This window comes from Morus notabilis, unplaced genomic scaffold, assembly GCF_000414095.1.
Source record: "Morus notabilis unplaced genomic scaffold, ASM41409v2 Scaffold277, whole genome shotgun sequence".
Taxonomy (NCBI): Eukaryota; Viridiplantae; Streptophyta; class Magnoliopsida; order Rosales; family Moraceae; genus Morus; species Morus notabilis.
The window spans coordinates 246,233-264,773 of NW_010363731.1; the positions used below are offsets into that span (position 1 = coordinate 246,233).

General features: G+C 30.8%; 1 protein-coding gene across 1 annotated transcript; it reads right to left on the reverse strand.

The window, feature by feature from the left end:
- Positions 1–16,929: 16,929 nt before the first annotated feature.
- On the reverse strand, positions 16,930–17,694 carry LOC21405781 (putative glycine-rich cell wall structural protein 1). The gene has a single exon (XM_010104825.2). The coding sequence runs from the start codon at positions 17,600–17,602 to the stop codon at positions 17,261–17,263; it is 342 nt and encodes a 113-aa protein (XP_010103127.2). The 5' UTR covers positions 17,603–17,694; the 3' UTR covers positions 16,930–17,260.
- Between the last annotated feature and the right edge of the window lie 847 nt (positions 17,695–18,541).

Below are 18,541 nucleotides of genomic sequence, written 5' to 3' on the forward strand. Positions count from 1 at the left end.
CCCCCCCCCCCCCCCCCCCAACCCGTCAAGTTGAATTTGCGGTTTGATGGGTTAATGATGTGGCGCTGGCACCCAACACTGTAACATGTGTTGGGTAGGTTAGTGGATTTTTTTGTGCATCCTTAGGCAGTGGGTTGGGGGAGATCCGACAAGGAGGCAAAGATACGACACGCGTGAGTTTGAAGATGGCCGGTGGTCTTTTTTTTTTTTTTTTTTTCAAATTTTACATAACCACCCTTATATTCTTTTGTCATGTGCGCGAAACATGTCAATTTCTTTCCACATGGACTGATGAACTGTGCTCGTCTTCGTTAATTCAAATTATAATTTAAATTTTTATTATAATATTTTTTTAAAAAAAATTTAAATTTAATTTTTTTATTATAATATTTTTTCTCACGTGAATTTATTTTTTAATTTAAGTTCTCAACTGTTACACTTTTAAAGTTGTTGCATTAAAAATTTAGGGGTATAATGTTATAATGTCAAAGTTTTTGGTAGATATGAAATTTGATTTGATTTGATTTTTTTTTGATATCTGGCTTTGTATTTTATTTTATATCCTCACTCTCACTTCGTCTTCTTCCCCCGTTTAAGACAGGAGGACCTAAAAGGGAATAATGGATAGATTGTTGAGCAGTGGTAACCTTCCACCGGAAGAATCGGTCGTGACTGGGCAAAGAAGTTTTGAGAGAATTTGACAAAAAGACCAGAGAGAAGAACAGATAAATCCCGCGAAACCGGTGGATTCGGCCGTTGGTCTTCGTTGAGTTTGTTTTTCTTTTTCTTTTTTTTTTCTTTTTAAGTTTTTAATTTCATTTGTTTAATTATTTCTTCAGTGCTTTTTCCACTTTTTTTTTTATTTATTTGCTAAGTGGGAATTGGGCGGTGCAACTTTAAATATGACTGTCGCTTGCTTTCTTCATTCTGTCATCCTTTTCTTTTTTCTTTTACTTTGGCTGATTTTTTTTTTTTTTTTTTTTTTTTCCAATTTTCTAATGCCCGCCGGATTATCGAATGCCAGCTAAGGATGATTGGCGGCAGTAGGACCCACTAGAAGAAATATTAATATTAAATAATTTATTCATTTTTGTCATAAAATAGAAGCGAGTTATTTAAGGTTAGATTGGCTGGCAGATCATGGGGGCATTATCCATCGTCCACCTCCTTATCTCACTATTTCGGTACGTTGAAGGTTCCTTCCTTTTTTCTTTTCGGAACTTTCTTGGATTTTTCCTTTTATAGTTTTTTTTTTTTTTTTTTTACTCTAATTTATATTTTGATTTTCCTTTCTAGTCACATTCACACGGTAATAATGTATTATGTATGGCACACAGATTCAGACCAGTCTGTATTAATGTAGCAAAAAAGAAAAAAATATACCAATCTGTGTATATGTGTTTTGAATACACACGTGCATAAAAATTGGCTCGTGTGTGTTCGTGTGTGAATAAAAGAAAGTTAACATCATCATTTCCGTCATTCTCTCTGTATTTATTTTTTAACACGTAAATTTTATTAATATAATATATTATTATTTAAATAAAAAACAAAATAGTGGAGTATATTTGTTAAAAATAGTGAATGAAGAGAGTGATAGAAAAAGTGCTGTTAGCATTTCTCGTGTGAATCTTATATATTAATAAATTTTTAGATTAATTATAAAAATTCTCCCTAAACTATAATCCGGTAATAATTTGCCTTTTGATATTCTAAACGTAACATTTATTCTCTCAAAATTTGAAACGTTATAAAAAAAATCCCTCCATTAGAATTTTTTTATGGAAAGTTAGTTCATGCTATTTAATTTGAGGTATTTTGGTAATCATTTGTATATAAAATTTAATGTTAATTTGAAAATCTTTTTATTAGAATACATTTAGTACTAATATGCTATTAAAAAGATGTCATGTTTATAAATAAATTTCGCTGCCTATTCTTATGTTTTTTTTAAAACGTTATTAAATATGCGTCGTCTAATCTTCTTTTTGTTATAGCGTCTTTTTTATTCTCTAGTTTAAAAAACCTTACTTGAACTCAACTAAATGTATTCTAATACGATGATGGCAAGAAAAAGTATTGGTTTCGACCCTTTTTTGAAAATTTGAAGAAAATATTAAAATCTTTTCAAAAATTATGTCATATCATCGTATTATTAGTTTTATAAGTGTGAGGTATTTTAAATTAGAGTACATAATTTAGTAAGCGGAATGAACTCTTTTCAAAATTTATGGACATGTTAAAAATTAAAATAAAATATAATGTTCATGGACATTTATGAAATTAATAAATTAATTTTTTATGTGTGTATGCGGGTGAGGTTCGTTCGATTCGCTAATTTGAGTTTTTAATTCGAGTTGAGATGTGATGTTATGTGAGAGCTTTTTACTGTAGCAAAAAAGTTAGATGTGACTGTTTCTGAGAGCTTTTTACTGTAACAAAACTCGAATTCTAAACTCGAATCAGCAAAATGAACGAGAATCTTTAATATCTGATGTATGTACGGCTATTTCAAACATAAAAGCACAATTGTTGTCAGTCAACCTGTTATTTATTTATTTATTTATTTATTATTTTTTTGAACAATTGTCAACCTGGTTTTGAAACTATTGGTATCAAGTTTTAGAAGAAAAAAGTGCAATTTTTTTTTTTTGTTGTTGTTGTTGTTGTTGGTGTTGTTCATGTCTAGACTTTTCTTTTAATGTGTGTATGCGGGTCATTTTATGCATAGCATGTTCCAAAAACAAAAATTTCAAAGCTGTACGTACTTTGAACATGGTCAATATATTCATCTCAAATGGCGACCTCTAGAATTAGCAGTACTTCAAATAATAACATCCAGAAAATGATTATTATTATTTTTTCCTTTAAAAAAAAAAATAATTTTCTTCATTCTTTTATTGAAAAGTCTACATGATCTGATTCCAAATATGCTCCCTTTTATTAATTTTCATTGGTCAGAACTGTCAATTACTAATAATGTTTGCTTCAAATTCGATGCAAAGATTTGCATAAAGTTTTGGGCAATTAATACCATTTATGTAGGTGGTGTATGAGTATGAATAGTGGACATATAAAAAATAATGTTATTGGATTACATCTAGTGTTGCAATTTAAGGAAGTGATTTCTTCAGTTCAAACTTCAAACTAGAATATAAGATGAATCATTGCTTCTGATTTGAGAAAAATCTTGTCTCAAAAAGTGTTATTTGCTCGACAGGGTTGTATTACAAATGGTTGGCCAAGTACTTATTAGTTGTGAGATTTAAGATAGTTAAATACATTTTGTAATTTTATTTATTTATTTATTTGTATTAAGAATCATATCAGTAAAATAGGAAATAAAAATTCAGATTTCATATATAACATGGAAACGTGCAGTTTTTACCTAAATTATTTTTTATTTATTGTCCTTATTTATTTTCCTCATTTATTTTCTAATTTGTATGTTCTGTTAGGTTTCTTTAACTGGATTTTATTTTTCTTTATTAAGTATGGTTTATTTGGCTGGTTGCGTTGCCAATAACCAAACAAAAGAATATCATCCCTAGTATTAGAAATTGGTAAATTTAGACTACACTTTAGGGTTGGACCCATTAAATTTGTTTTAAAATAGAGTTTTTTTTTTTACATGTTAATTATGTTTTCAAAAGATACTTGATAGATAAATACCATATTTTTGATTGGCCTGCTTTCTTTCTCATATTCTTGAAGTTAACAATATAAAAAGGTTGGAGTTTAGGGTGGTTAACTTTATCTAATGTGTCTTTATCACCGGCAAAAAAAGGAAAAAAAACAAAAACAAAAGAAAAGGTTTCGTGTATCGTTTACCTGTATTATTTTACATAAATAACAAAAAAATAGAATATTCTAAAACATTATTTTATGTTTCTAGAATTAGAATTTCTAGCCAATGCAATAGTTTAATCCGTCTCTGTGACACTAGTGTCAAGGTCAAAAGTGTCACTTACGTTTACACTTGACATTAAAAAATGAACATCAATTAAAAATGAAGTTACTTATTCAAGGAAGAAAGAAAGTATAATGCAAGGGTAGGGCTGTACATTGGGTTGGTGCGGGATATAGTTTTTTCTTGTCCCGTTTCAAAAGGTGTGGGTTGCACATATTTGGCCCCAACAATGTTAAAAAATTTTCACAACCCAATGATGTTTGGGTTGGGTTAGGGCAGGGCAAGATGAGTTGGGGCCAGGCAGGATGGGTTAGGGGGTCGAGCTCATTATTCAAAGAATCAAAGTTTAATTCAAAGGCGGAGAGAGCCGAGATGAGAGGCGGAAAGAAGCTGCGGGTGCCGGAGAGCTTAAGGATATAGGTTGATTGGTCGAGGAAGTACTGAAGACAGTTTGTGTCTACGTGCGGAGAGGAGAGTTGCTAGACGAGAGAGAGTAAAGCCTAGGGTTAGAACTTAGAACTTAGAGGACAGGGTCCAAGCATGTTTGTGCGGGTTGGGTTGGCGTATGCGGATTATTGTATGCCCAACCCATAAATCGCTCCAAACACCTCGAACCAAACATTTAGTGGCCCGAAAAATAAAAAATAATGCTACAAATTGTCTTTTTTGGGTTGAATTGGGGTGAAGAAGTAAGTTGGGTTTGTGAGTTGTTTGAGTTTATGTACAGCCCTATGCAAGAGTATTTCATCATCACATGCAGAGTTTGTTTATTCTTTTTTTTTTTTTTGGAGTATAAGAAAAATAACACATTTTTTAGGGAATAAAAAGTAATAGCATAGATTTTATGCATAAAATTAAATAGTATAGTTTATCCAAAAAATTTATAATTCCCAAAATGACTTTACACAGTTTCTCCTCCACAAAACTGTCACGCTGTTGCCATCACTAGTTACTCTCATATGTTTCTAATAAATGTTATTCGGTGTAATTTCTGATTCTTTTCTTCATTTAATTAAAAAACAAACTATATACTATTTTCCAAATGTGTTATTTGTTGCAATTATTTTCAAAAAAGATGCCGCTTAATTTAATTTCCATTTCAGTTATTATATTAATTGAAAAGATGTAATCTCTAAGCGTCGGTGCCCTTAAGAGATACGGGACCCAAGATTTGGAAACTTGGGCTGGGTGTAACAACGTGAGGGTCGAAGGCAATTTTTAAAAATACCATTAGCCTATTTTTATTTCTATACATTAATATTAGTCCATATTTTTCTACTTTTTAAATTAGAACTAGACAATGGGTATAATTTTTTAAAAGAAATATGTTTAGTAAGTCAAGTATTTAAGTTAGTAGAATATGAAATTTTTTCAAGGGAGTCAAGAGAAAATTGGTGAACTCACCTTCAAAGTTATTTTTTAAGATTTTTATCCTTTAGTTTTCATTAATATGCTTTTAGCTAATATAGTTTTTTCTTTTTACTAAAGGTAAGAATCCCTCTTGAATCCATACCCTTGATACTAATGTTTAAGCCTAGATTAGTATGCCACAGGCCCACCGGCCTACTCAAAAATAAGTTTGGAAATAGTAGAAAATAGACTAATATGAAAAACTTAAGAAAGTATATAAGCAAATTTTTAGTTATAGAAATTAATAGGTCATAACTTGTCAAATTATGGTTCATAATCAGATAAGTTATGGATAAACTTGTCAAGTTATAGTTCATAGCCAGACAAGTTATGGACAAAAATCATGAATTATGGACAGTAACTTGTCAAGTTATGGTTTATAACCAGACAAGTTATGGATAAAAACAGTAATTTGACATATTTATTAACTTATGTAAACTATTAACTTATTAATTTTAATTCATCTCAAGTCTTAGTCTATTTCTCTCTTTCTCCCAATAAGTTTCGGTAAGATATTAGGCAAAATAGTTTTACGTGGTTTGAATCACAGTTTAAATATTTTTATTATAATTTTTTGTCTTATAAAAATTTAAACTTTTACTTAAAATAAACCTATGAACCACATCAGCACTGCGTCGTTGATTGGTTTTAGCCATAATTTAAAGGAGAATTTTATTGCAGGGTATAAAAAACCAATCAGTAAGATGATCTATTTAAAACCTTCAAATGTATCAGATTATATCAGATTTATGTACTTTTTCTTTTAATGTGCTTTTAAATTGATTTAACGTTCGTAAACATACACTACGGTCTCGTTTATTTCACCGATTTGAGTTTTTAATTTTTTAGTTTTTACAGTAAAAAGTTCTTAGAAAATGTTACATTTAATTTTTTCTGCTACAGTGAAAAGCTCTAAAAAAATGTTACGCCTTAACTCGAATTGAAAACTCAAATCTGCGAAGTGAACGAGGCCTACAAATAGAGTAGTCATGACCTGGCCCGTCTCTGAAGGTGGGGGTCGTCGGGACGAGTCTTGTGTTGGGAGGTTGTCGCATGTAGCTGGACACTCATCGTTTGCGGTGAGCTATTCACTTTGCCACTTGAGTTGTTTTTTTTTGTTTTTTTTGTTTCTTTTTTCATGATTATGCTTTCAAGTTTCTCATCCATAGAACGATAGGGATATCACTTGTACAGTAGTCGCCAAGAATTTAGTAACACGACAAGATACTTTCAGTATCACAATAAAATACCTTCGATATCACAACAGGGCACCATCGATAGCACAATACACCATTGGTACTGGTGGGTTACCACTGGTATCTTGATATGACACTATCAAGGCATTTTTTTTTTTAGTTCTGAATTTGCAAGTCTGGTGTTTTCTGTAAGATTATTTTTTGGAAACGAAAATGAATCCATAAGAGTGCGTTTGGAACTTGTTCCAAAATGATTTTATTTTTTGTATGAAAATAGAAATGAAAAAGTTTTTAATTTCAGACATAAATCATTTTTGAAAATGTGTTTGGTAGTTTTATCAAGAGATTATTTTCAGTATAAAAAAATCCATTAATGTCTCTCTCCCTCTTTCTCTACTCGAGAGAGAAGAAAATAGAAACAAAAAATGAAAAACGACTAAAAGACATTTTTCATTTCTCTCCCATTAAAAATCGTTTTCATTTCTATTTTTTATCTTTGATTGTGCCAAACACTGTTTCTCTCTCATTTTCATTTTTTTTCTCAAAAAACGTAAAAAATAAAAACAACTTCAAACACAGCCTAAGTTTCTTGTTTCAGAATGTGGCATTTGTGTGAAGAGCCACACTTTTATGTGTAAGTTCTCCATTGTACTATTCTTTTCTTTTTGTTTGTTTGGTGTTTTTTTTTTTTTCTCTCTCTTTTGAAAAATACTAGCAAGAATCCATATCACTGGTTTTTAACTAATTAGAGTTTGACATCTAAGATTGTATAGAACCTTCATTGACATGCAAAAGTGTAATAATGATTCAATAAAAGCAATACGTAAATTTCTTTCTTTGGTGCTGAAAACCATTATAGAATATCACTTATACCCTTTATAAATAATAATTTTTTCTTAAAAAAAACTTAATCTAAATATGTTTATCAATAGTATATGTTTGGAAAATATCATTCTGGATACCCTAGTGCTTAACACTTCATCGAATTGAAATATATATTTTGTAACTGAAAATTTTTTTCGTTTACATATTATTTAAGGAAGGGTTGTTCTATTCACACACCCTTTTTTATTCTTTTACACTCTCCTTTACTATAAATTTTCTTATGATAAAGAAATAAAAAATGATGTGAAAGGATAGAGTAATAATATTATTTAAATAACAAACTAAAATAAAATGGTGGGTGTGAAAAGAAAATTGAAGTGGACAAGAATCAGTTATTTTATAAAAATAGTTAAGGGCAATTTTGGAATGATAGGAGTATGTAAAAAGTAAATTTAGTTTTTTTTAAAATTAAGTACGGTCTGTATTAGAAGGGGTGTGAAATATAAAAAAAAAAAGGTGTGAATAGGGCCATCATATCATCGAGATATCCTCGAATAATTTGTTTGTTTGTTTTTTTTTTTTTTTGGAAATGAAATGATGGTTTTTCCCTTTCAATTTAAATACACACACATTTTAAATATAAATTTTTGGGGACATGATGAGCTTCTTTTTTCTTTTTTCTTTTCCTCTCCAGTCTTAGCATTTAATTGTTTTACAAGTATTTTTTCTTAATTTAGTTTTAGAACAGAGGGATAAAAATGAATTTTATGCTTCAAAGAAGAATCCAACGTATCAGGATGATATATGATATATATATATATATTTAAAATTATGAGATAACCCTAATTGAATTATCGACCGAGTTACCAGTAATGATATGGTGTTAATTGCCACAATGCTATCAGACACCTTCACCAAAGTATAAGAAAAAAGATCGGGAGGAAGCAAAGACAGGTTTCCAGTTCTAACTATACATAATGAGATGACAAGTTTCCAATACATAGGAACACATTAAAAAAAAAAAAAAAACTTCAACAAATGGCAAATTAGAGAAAAGGTATGTTTATGAGAAATACTAATTGAGAGGTTTGTTTAGAAAATATCCTTAATTAGAGATTTTATGGAGAAATATTTGAAATTTTTGTTATTAAAGGGGACATATATGAAAAAAAATTTGAAAAACCATATGCTAAAATTAAATAGTCAACAATCCCGTATGCCCCGGGCGTTACCTCCCATTACGCAAGATACATAGAGAACATCAAGCTCTGTTGCAAATAAAAATGAGAGAGATTACATTTGATGATTATAATCTAACAACTATTCCCAATAAATTAAGTTAAATCTTTTTCTTGGAGAGCTTATCATGATGCATTACTACTGCTGTTGGCCTCTTTAATCGAAAAATTATTCCTTCAGCCATTTGTTCTTTATGTTCTAATTTTTGGGAATCCACTAGTCATATCCTCATCCATTGCAAATTTACTAAACAAGTCTGGAAATCATCTCCTTTTCTTTTAACTTTCTCTTCTCTTTTTCAACTTCCTTTCTCTGATATCCTTTATTCTGAATTTTCTTCAGCTCAACATAATCAGTCATGTCCTAATTATGAAAAATCTCAATCTCATCCTTGATGGAAATGGTGTCCTAGAAGCATGAGATGCAATAAGATATTTATTAATTATTTAATAAAAGAGTTTATTTATCATTTTATGTGCATATATTTATGAATATTTTATGAATATCAAATGAAAATTTCATGATTATTTACGTGACCTTAAATATTGTATATAAGTGTTATGTGCCAGAAGATAATATTTAAGGATAATAATCTAAACTATGTTCGTAATGAATTTAATTAAAATTTTAAATCTTTAATTAAAACATTATTAATACATGTCATTCCCATTTAAAATGGAACGGTGTTATCTACACTGTTAAAATGGCGAGATATTGAATGAGTGTATTGTGCATAATGAGATTATGTGGAACAGAGACACAGCTACAATATGAATTTCTAATAATTTCCGTTAAGTATAGAAATTCTATTTGAGTATATCAAGGGTCATATATGGAACGATCTTAATCTGGAGTTCTTAGCAGACTCCTATTTATTGATTTGTGTCTTTTGATTTACTCAGTACGGATTTTGAGATCTTGAATCCTATTCCTTGTATTTTGGAGACATGATGAAGTAGGTAGCCGGGAATGTTATTATAGGAGATGTAATCCATTCCTTCTTAAGAAAAAAGTAGATAAATAATTCCCTTGCAGTGTTGATTCGGTACTTGGATTATAAGAGCGCTCTGATTCATGAATGTATTTTATGAATCATTGTCTATTAGAGAATCAAAGGTACTCAAGGATAAAGAAGTAATTAGAGAGGTTAACGGATTTCACCTAGCTCTAATTATGAATTATTTATAGAGGATTGATCTATTTGCAATTCACAGTTTAGAAGTAATTTATGTTTATAATTACGAGAGTGCAATTCTAAGTTTATAGTGGAGTAACTATGGAATTAATAGAATTAATTAATTAATTAAAGTGGTTGATTAATTATTAACTTTATTGGTGCTGGAAATTATATGTCCATTAGTCCTCGCGTCGTCTTTGTAATTCCACAAGACACAAAGGACAAAATGAAAATTTTAGAATTACGGAATTTTAAAATAAAACACTCAAAGATAATTAATTGAGAATTAATTATAACTTAAATAATGTGATTATTTAAATTTAAATTTTGGATCACTTATGTGAAGGTGTTCACAAAGTGTGAACGCAAAGGCACAGTGTGAACACTTCTGGAATTATTCTTTTACACTTATTTGATAAGTTGTTCAATTTGAAATTCAATTGATTTAAATTTGACTTAAATTATAATTTAAATTTGAGTCAAAATTATACTACAGGATAAAGGAGGATTTTTTCTTCCTTCCCTATCTGTGTTTAGCGCCTACCATAGGGATAAGATCACCTAAGTTGGCCGGCCATATCAAGAGGATAAAGAGTGGGAGTTTTGTTCCAAATTTAAATGGGAGATAATTATCAAGCTTTATCTTGGAGATAAAGATTGGATTCCTTCTAGGAGTTTGATTACTACTCTATAAATAAGAGAATTGTAGAAAATTGTGTCACAATTTTTCTCTCTCAAAATTAAAAGTGGCCGAAAATATTATAGAGTGGGAAGGAAAAATTTTTCTCCAAAAATTTCACGACGTGCATGTGTTGGTGTTTGTAGAAAATTCGAGTGTTTTATTGCTAATCATGTTTTGTCTCAGGTGTGCCCACACACACGTCTTCGTGGATTCTAAAAATTGACGAGGAAGGCTTTAGTTTTCTAAACTAACTTTGGAACAAGGAACGTTCGAGGTCAAAGAACTCAAGATATCATCCTAATTTACTGTTAGGTATAGTTCCTAATCGAGTTCTTAATAAATGAATTAATGTGATTAATTTATTCATGCATAAATTAATATAATCTATAGAGTATCTCAAAATTTTTATGAAAATTTTTGTTATACACGATCCGCTAATCTCACGCTTCCGCATATGAAATCGTTTCAGAAACTAACAATCTATCAGTTAAATGGATGCCTTCTGATCTTCATTGTTATAAACTTAATGTTGATGCTTCCATCTCCTCCAAGAAACAAATTATGGGTATTGGGGCAGTTATTAGAGATTCTGAAGGTTTTGTTATGGCAGCGCTTGCGAAAAAAATTGATGGTGTTTTCTCTGTTTATGAAGCTGAAGCTAAAGCTATCTCCACGAGTCTCTTGTGGGCTTTATACGTTGGTTTGAATCTTCAGTTCGTGGAATCTAATGCATTGACAATCATCCAAGCTATGAAACATTTTTCTTCTTTTTGTAATGAGTTTGGATTGTCATTGTCAGATGTATCTAGCTTATTATCTTATTTTGCAGGAGCTAAGTTATGCTATGTGTATAAGGAAGTGAATAGAGTTGCCCACACTTTGACTGTTTATGCTCTTAATATAGATAATGAGCTAATTTGAATTGGAGGAAACTCCACGCTCATAGAATCTATTATTGTATCTGACGCTTATTCTTATTAATAATAATAGATTTTATTCTCAGAAAAAAAGAGAGCCAAACTCTTTCTCTCCCAAGTTGTCATGCATGTGGTAACCCCTCCCTCTCCTTTTTTTTTTTTTTTTTTTTTTTCTTTTTTTTTCTTTTTTTTTTTTTTTTTTTTTTTACTATTCTTTACCTTTTCTTTATCTTCATTCTTTTTTTTTTAAATGTTTTGTTTTCTTTTTTCACTTTGTGAATTTTTTTAATGGCTTAATTTTTTACATTTATTTTTCTTAGAAATATATTTTCACTTTATTCCTATGAAACTAATTTTATCGCATATATTTCTATTTAATCTTTTTGTCAATGTTAAAAATAATTTTCTTTAAATCTGTCTCTACTTAATTATTTTCTATGTAATTTCTATCATATAAAAATGATCTATACATGTATTTTTTACACTAAATCGTATTCTTCTAATTTACAATTATATAGACCACTTTTATTACTAAGTGTTTAAAATAAGAAATGAGTATATTTTCAATTCAGATTTTAGAAATTTATTTTTAAAATAGATTAAAAAATCCTTAAATAGTTGTATAAATAAATTTCTCATCACTAAGTAAATAATAAACTTTTCAGGTGTCACTAACACGGCAATAGGTGCGTTCCTAGTAAAATCAAGAAGAGAAAGCCTAAAGGGGAAAAAAAAAAAGCTAATGAAAAATGTGGACAAAAGGAGGCCAAAAGTGTTAGAGAGAAAATTTAAAAAAAAAAAATTCAAATGAAGTGCTTGAAAGATACTGTTAGTGAGATCAATAGAGTAAGCAAAAATTCGGATAAAAATTGAATTTGATGGTACACATGTTGGTTGTTTTGTTTATATTTGAGGGATAAAATTTATTGGGATAACAGCAAATATTATGGCGCCTTTAGGAGCCCAATTTCAATAAATGGCCGCAACTTTTTAAATTTGATATGTGACCATTGTTTTTGGATTTTTTTTTCACGGTCTGTTGATTGTGATTTATAATTTATTGACTGTGGTTGATCAGTGATTGACCACTGATTTTGTCTTTTGGGGTTTTTTTTTTTCACAGTCTATCAATATTTAACCGTAGTCTATTATTGATTGATTGTGATATAATAGTGTCACTGATTAACTAAAGGACTATTTTAATCTCAATTTATCACTGATTGACCAAGATCTATAACTGATTGACTTAAAAAAAGGCTATTGGCATAATTTTGAAAGAGATGGGCCATCCTAAGACAAATTATAGGTTTTGACACTCTTTTTCTTCAATGTATTTATTTTTGCCATTGAAGATGTAGCTCGCACTCACTATGGAGTGGCGGCGGTGCAAGACGGAGGTCCTCCTCATTTCTCTGGCAAACTGTGACGGTTTTCGCGCCTATGGGCTATGAACCATTTGGTGCTGACGGTGCACAACACTACCCACCGGAAAAGCGAAACCCGATGATGGCTTAACTGGATTCTGGCAAGACTCCGGCGATGATGCTCTGACAAGATTCAATTGGGGAAACTAATTCGTTTCTCTTCATCTTGTCACTATGAGTTCGTAGAGATCGAAATCACCTCGATTGGAGGTCATATGACAAAGATATTACGATAAGAAGTTTTGAGTGTTTCGGAACTTCGGCTGAGAAATATGGCCTCCTTTGGCGGAACTAACAGCTGCAAGACCCGGTTCCAGATTCAACATATCAGGTGCTTTCCAACGAGCTAGTAGGTGTAAAAAATGAACGCTAGAAGCTTGTCGAAGGTTGTTGGCCGTGCACGGAGAAGAGAAGAAAAAGGAGAGAGAGAGAGAATTCGTAAAAAAAATGTTGAGAAATAAATATCTGTAGGATATGAAAACTAACCTACAATATATGAAAAATAACCTACATAAGATGAAATGATAACTAACATGATATGAAAAATAACCCACAGGATGAGGCGGAGGCTTAATTCAGTTGGAAAGAGCGGCCTGCCTTTAACCAAAGGTCCTGGTTTCGAGCCTTAGTGGGGTAGGAGTGAAACCCAATGATCCCCTGATTAAAAAAAAATAATAATAATATGCAAGATATTATTGGCATAAGAAATAAAACAGTGTTACTTTTGACTAATATAATTATTTGATTAAAAATGATATTAATAAAAAATAAAGCGTAAAAATCAAGATTCATGTACTTTAAAAAATATTTGTCTTTTTTCTCTTTATTTTATACATATTTTATGGTAGGTGATGAAACCTTTTTAAATCATTTTACAATACTATTAGCTATAATAATGGTCAATGAGGGTGTTATAGTGATTAAGTTCGATTAAAGAAGTGTTTCTGTAATATCAACAAAATCAAGAAGTGTTGCTATTATTTTTTCCAAATCAGTAATAAAAAAGGTTAAGTAGGCAAATGTACAAATTTAAGAATTACGATCGAAATATTGATATTTTTGGCTAAATCCTTTCTCTCTTTTAATCATGTACACTGTCATCCTTTCAATAACTATACGTCCAATTTGTTCACGTTTGGGTCCATCATTTGGAGAAGAACGAGAGATTGAACTGTATTTATTGGCCAAGCTGATTATATTCATCAGTTCAACATTAGTTATTATTATTTTCTATATATTCTTTTGATTAGTCTCAAACAAACAAATATATGCACTTAAGTATTTGAGAGAAAAATAAATTAAATGCTTAGTTAATCACATAGAATGTATGCTTAATCAAACAGCACCTAATGAAATTTATTCTTGCAAATTCTGTCTTTTGTGGGTGTGTGTGTGTGTGTGTGTAAATTTAGGTATAATTTGATTTGTGCATAAGCACTTACTCATATTTTATAGGGTTCATAACTTAAAAAAATGACCACATGCAACTTGTGGGAAATCTTAGGCACCGTTTATTTCGCCGATTCGAGTTTTGTTACAGTAAAAAGCTATAAAAAAACGGTAACATTTAACTTTTTTGCTACAATAAAAAGCTCTCACACAAAATTACATTTCAACTCGAATTACAAACTTAAATCAGCGAAGTGAACGGACTTAAGGGATATATGTGTCCATGATGAGTCATAGTAAAGGATATATATATATATATATATATATATATTCCATTTGTTAATGAGAATATGTAGTGTGAAAGAGACAAGTGGAGTTGGATTGGACATTATATTCAGCTATTTATACATAATGAGAAATTAAGAAATACGTGCTTATTTCCAACAAATATATATAATTTATATATATATATATATATTATATTTATACATTTTAGTGGACATGATGAAGGGTGTTTTCAGATTGTGGCCAAGGGAAAAGATAGGTGATTATTTGTGGTAAAGAATGTGCCACTTGCACTTGGTGTAGAGTAGTGGAAGGCTTTGCTTCTTCTCTACTTCTCTGCTGCATGCGTAGAGCAACTTTAGGCCTCTTCGCTGTTTATTTATTGTTTATTATTTATTTATGGTGAGGCATGCACGTGTTAGATTTGTTCATTACTTTGTTGAACACTAGATTAACAAGTCAAACTAATTGCGCTGCCAAGTGTTTTCCTTTTTTCTTGCACTAAAGAAGAAAAAAATATATCCATATATATATATATATATATAATATATTATATAGGCATCAACTAAAGTAATATTGGAGCTCCATATAGAGTATATTTATCTAATTACATAGATAGTTATATATATATATATATATATATATATATATATATATATATATATATATATATATATATATCCACATATATTATATACACATAATTAGTAAGTAATTACATGCTTGATGCGTATGTATCATTTATTTATCCTTTCCATTTTTCTCTATCCGTATCATGCATGTATTATTTTTTTAATCAAAACAAGTCACCGACTTGTAAACTTTTATTAAAAGAAAAGGAAAATTACTTTAAAAAAAAAAAAGAGAGAATGAATCATTCCGCCACCAAATATAACATCCAGAAACTATATCAGAATTGGCCAAACATTCATTAACTGTATATTCGCCTCTTGTGAGATTTAACAAACTCCATAGAATTAACCTTCTTAAAAGTATCAATCCAAGCATTCTAAAAAAACCACGAAACTTTAAAATAACGGCACCGAAAAAAATGAACTACACAAGTAAAATCGCTCCCTAACTAAAGATTCCTCCACCCCTTACTCCAAGCTAATCTAGTGGTCATCCACATCTCAGGTTGTATCATGCATGTATTAATTATTATAAATGCATTGTCTTATTACTCCATTATATTGACTATATATTTCCCTTTTATAAAACCACTAAATGTTATATTATGGTGGTGCAAATTAATATAAAGTACTGATCTTGCTAAGGATGCTTTCTATATATATATATATTCACTACAAGAAAAAAGGGTTTTTGCGACGACAAAAAGTCGTCACAAAAACCCGAATGTCGTCACAAATAAAATTTTTTGCGACGACAAGTCGTCACAAATTTGTCGGCGCAATATATATATATATATATTTTCCTGTTTTATGTAACGGATCTATCTTTTTTATTTTTTTTAATTTTTTTATTTTTCGAAAGAAGATAACGTACTACCTAACTAAAACGTTATTACGAGTTCTAATACAAGTGTCAAGCCAAGGTCAAAGGCTTAGTGGGTTTGCATTTAAGAGAATGTGGGCTGGTCCTACATTTTATGCGTAAAATATTAGAGGAAATCAGCACGATCTTTTATTTAAAAATGTGATTTGTAATTAGATAATTTGATAAAATTGTAATTTAATTTATTCCTTGTAGTTAGGAGATTAGAAAACTTATTTATTTTTATTTTTAAATTCTTATATCATGCATATATATCAGCTCTTACTTCTTATCAATGGGAAGGCTATGCCATTGCTTTCCAAACACTTTGTTATTATAGGAAAAACATGTCAAACATCCAGAAATTGATATTATTAATTAACCAATATCCATATAGTGCATTAATCTCGAATGCATAACATGCATATTACAGTCACATTGATACATGTTATTGAATTAGAAAAGGCGTAGCTCTGTAGTCTACAACTTTCTAACCTCGAGCATGCATGCATGTTTGTACAATACGTAACTCTCTCTCGTTTGTCAACAAAATTCCTCGTGTATATAATACACACACACATATATATCTATATATATATATATATATAACCGGAGCACATTTGATTAAGCAGTTTTTTACATGCCTGTATGCGGGAGGCACGCCTTTGTACATAGAGTTCTGAGAGCTAGCTAGCTAGCTAATCCACGTGTCCTTTTTTCTTTTCTTTTAAACAAGTTGATTCACTTGTCGTTTCTCTTTCTTTCTTTTTTGTTTCTTTTTTTTTTTTTAGCTCAAGAGTTACTCGCATTGCATGCCTCATGTCATGTAATTAATATATAATCATAATATGTATTGGTTAAAAACTAATCGAAACTTCAAATGTTACAAAGATAACTTTCTCTTTGAGAGAAAAAGGCAGACGAAATCTACATATATATATATATATATGTATATATATATAAGCAAAAAAGCAACTAGAGTGACTCTTACAAACCAGCTTATTTAATTAACATTGGACCCCAAATAAAATTAAACACAAGGGAACTACGTATTGATGATCAACACTTCCAGAAAGGGAGAGAGAGAAGAAGAAGAAGCAGAAGAAGAAGAAGAAGAAGAAGAAGATGATGACAGAATTACCAACAAAAAAGACAAAGTTTACATAGAACTCACACGAACTTTCACCATCTACTATTTATTGATATTCCATTTTCATAACGGTAAGACACATGACTATCCAATAATATTACACCTAATTCTTTTGATCTCCTTCCTTACTTTCATCAAAATGACTGACTACTAAGCATTCCTTCACTTCCCACGCCCGTTTCTTCCCGAACCGGACCCGGCCCTTGACCCGGCATAGGAACCAGCAGACGAACCGGCACCGCCGCCACCAGAGCTAGACGAGGAAGAAGACGAGCTAGAACTCGATGAAGAACTCGATCCGCCTGACCCGGATCCGGAACCCGCTCCAGCCCCACTACCACTACCACCACCTCCAAGTCCAATACCAATCCCAGCACCAATTCCAACCCCCACTCCACCAAGGTCTAACCCCAAGTCCTTTCTCGCCACAATTCGGCTCTCTGAAGCCATAAATAAGCTTGAAAAAAGCAAGACAATGAGCCCCAAGGACTTCAAATAGGCCATTATATATATATATATATATTTTTCCTTTTTTAAGTGTGCAAATAGTAATGCTCAAAGTTAGGGTTTCAAAGTACTTCAACACTCTATATGAAACGAAGAGATGATGAGTTTTTTGTGTGAGAAATGTTGAGCTATTTATAGAAGTGAAAGGGAGTGAAGTTGGCGGGACAAATTAAGCGTGTTTTTAGTGTACATGTTTACATGTGCTTAGTATTGTTATGATTGATAGTGGTGATGCTTGCGTGACATACAAAAATTTGAGGAAATCTGGTCCAAACGCGTGTCGTTTTTCGGTGTGGGTCGGCTGAAGAGTGCTTGAGTGGAGATATCTTTTCTTTTTGGAGAGGCAGATTATTATTAGGATATGGTGGTGCCGACCCATTTAGTCATATTCATACCCCACTTACTCTAGTGGGGTATGATTGGTGGCATGATATCAAGGATGTCAGTTTTATTTTACGGCTAATAATGAAGATTTGTGTGATCTTGTTGGAATGCATTAATGTAAAATACGTGAATAATATGAGAGTTAGACATGATAAGATGTTGATGATATTATAAAAAGATGCCAATATATATGCTTGACAGATCGCCACATACTAGAAAATTTTAGACCTCAAGCTTAGTGGTATTACATTTTGATAAACATTCAAACACTTGAAATTTTCGCTACTAGCAGATCAAGACTTAGAGTGATAATAAAGTGAAGAAATTATTATGGTGAGTATCACATTTTCTGGTGTTTCCTCAAAATTTTCAGTTAATACAACGATTTCTTGAATTTGAAATTTTCATACCAAAACGTAACTGCTACAGAAACAGTGATTAATGTCGGTCAAACTTTAAGGTTGGTTTGGGTGAGAAAGTTATATTTAGAGTACGTTTCTAAGTGAAGATATATATTAGCCGCACAAGCTAATGAAAAGCCTAAACATACTT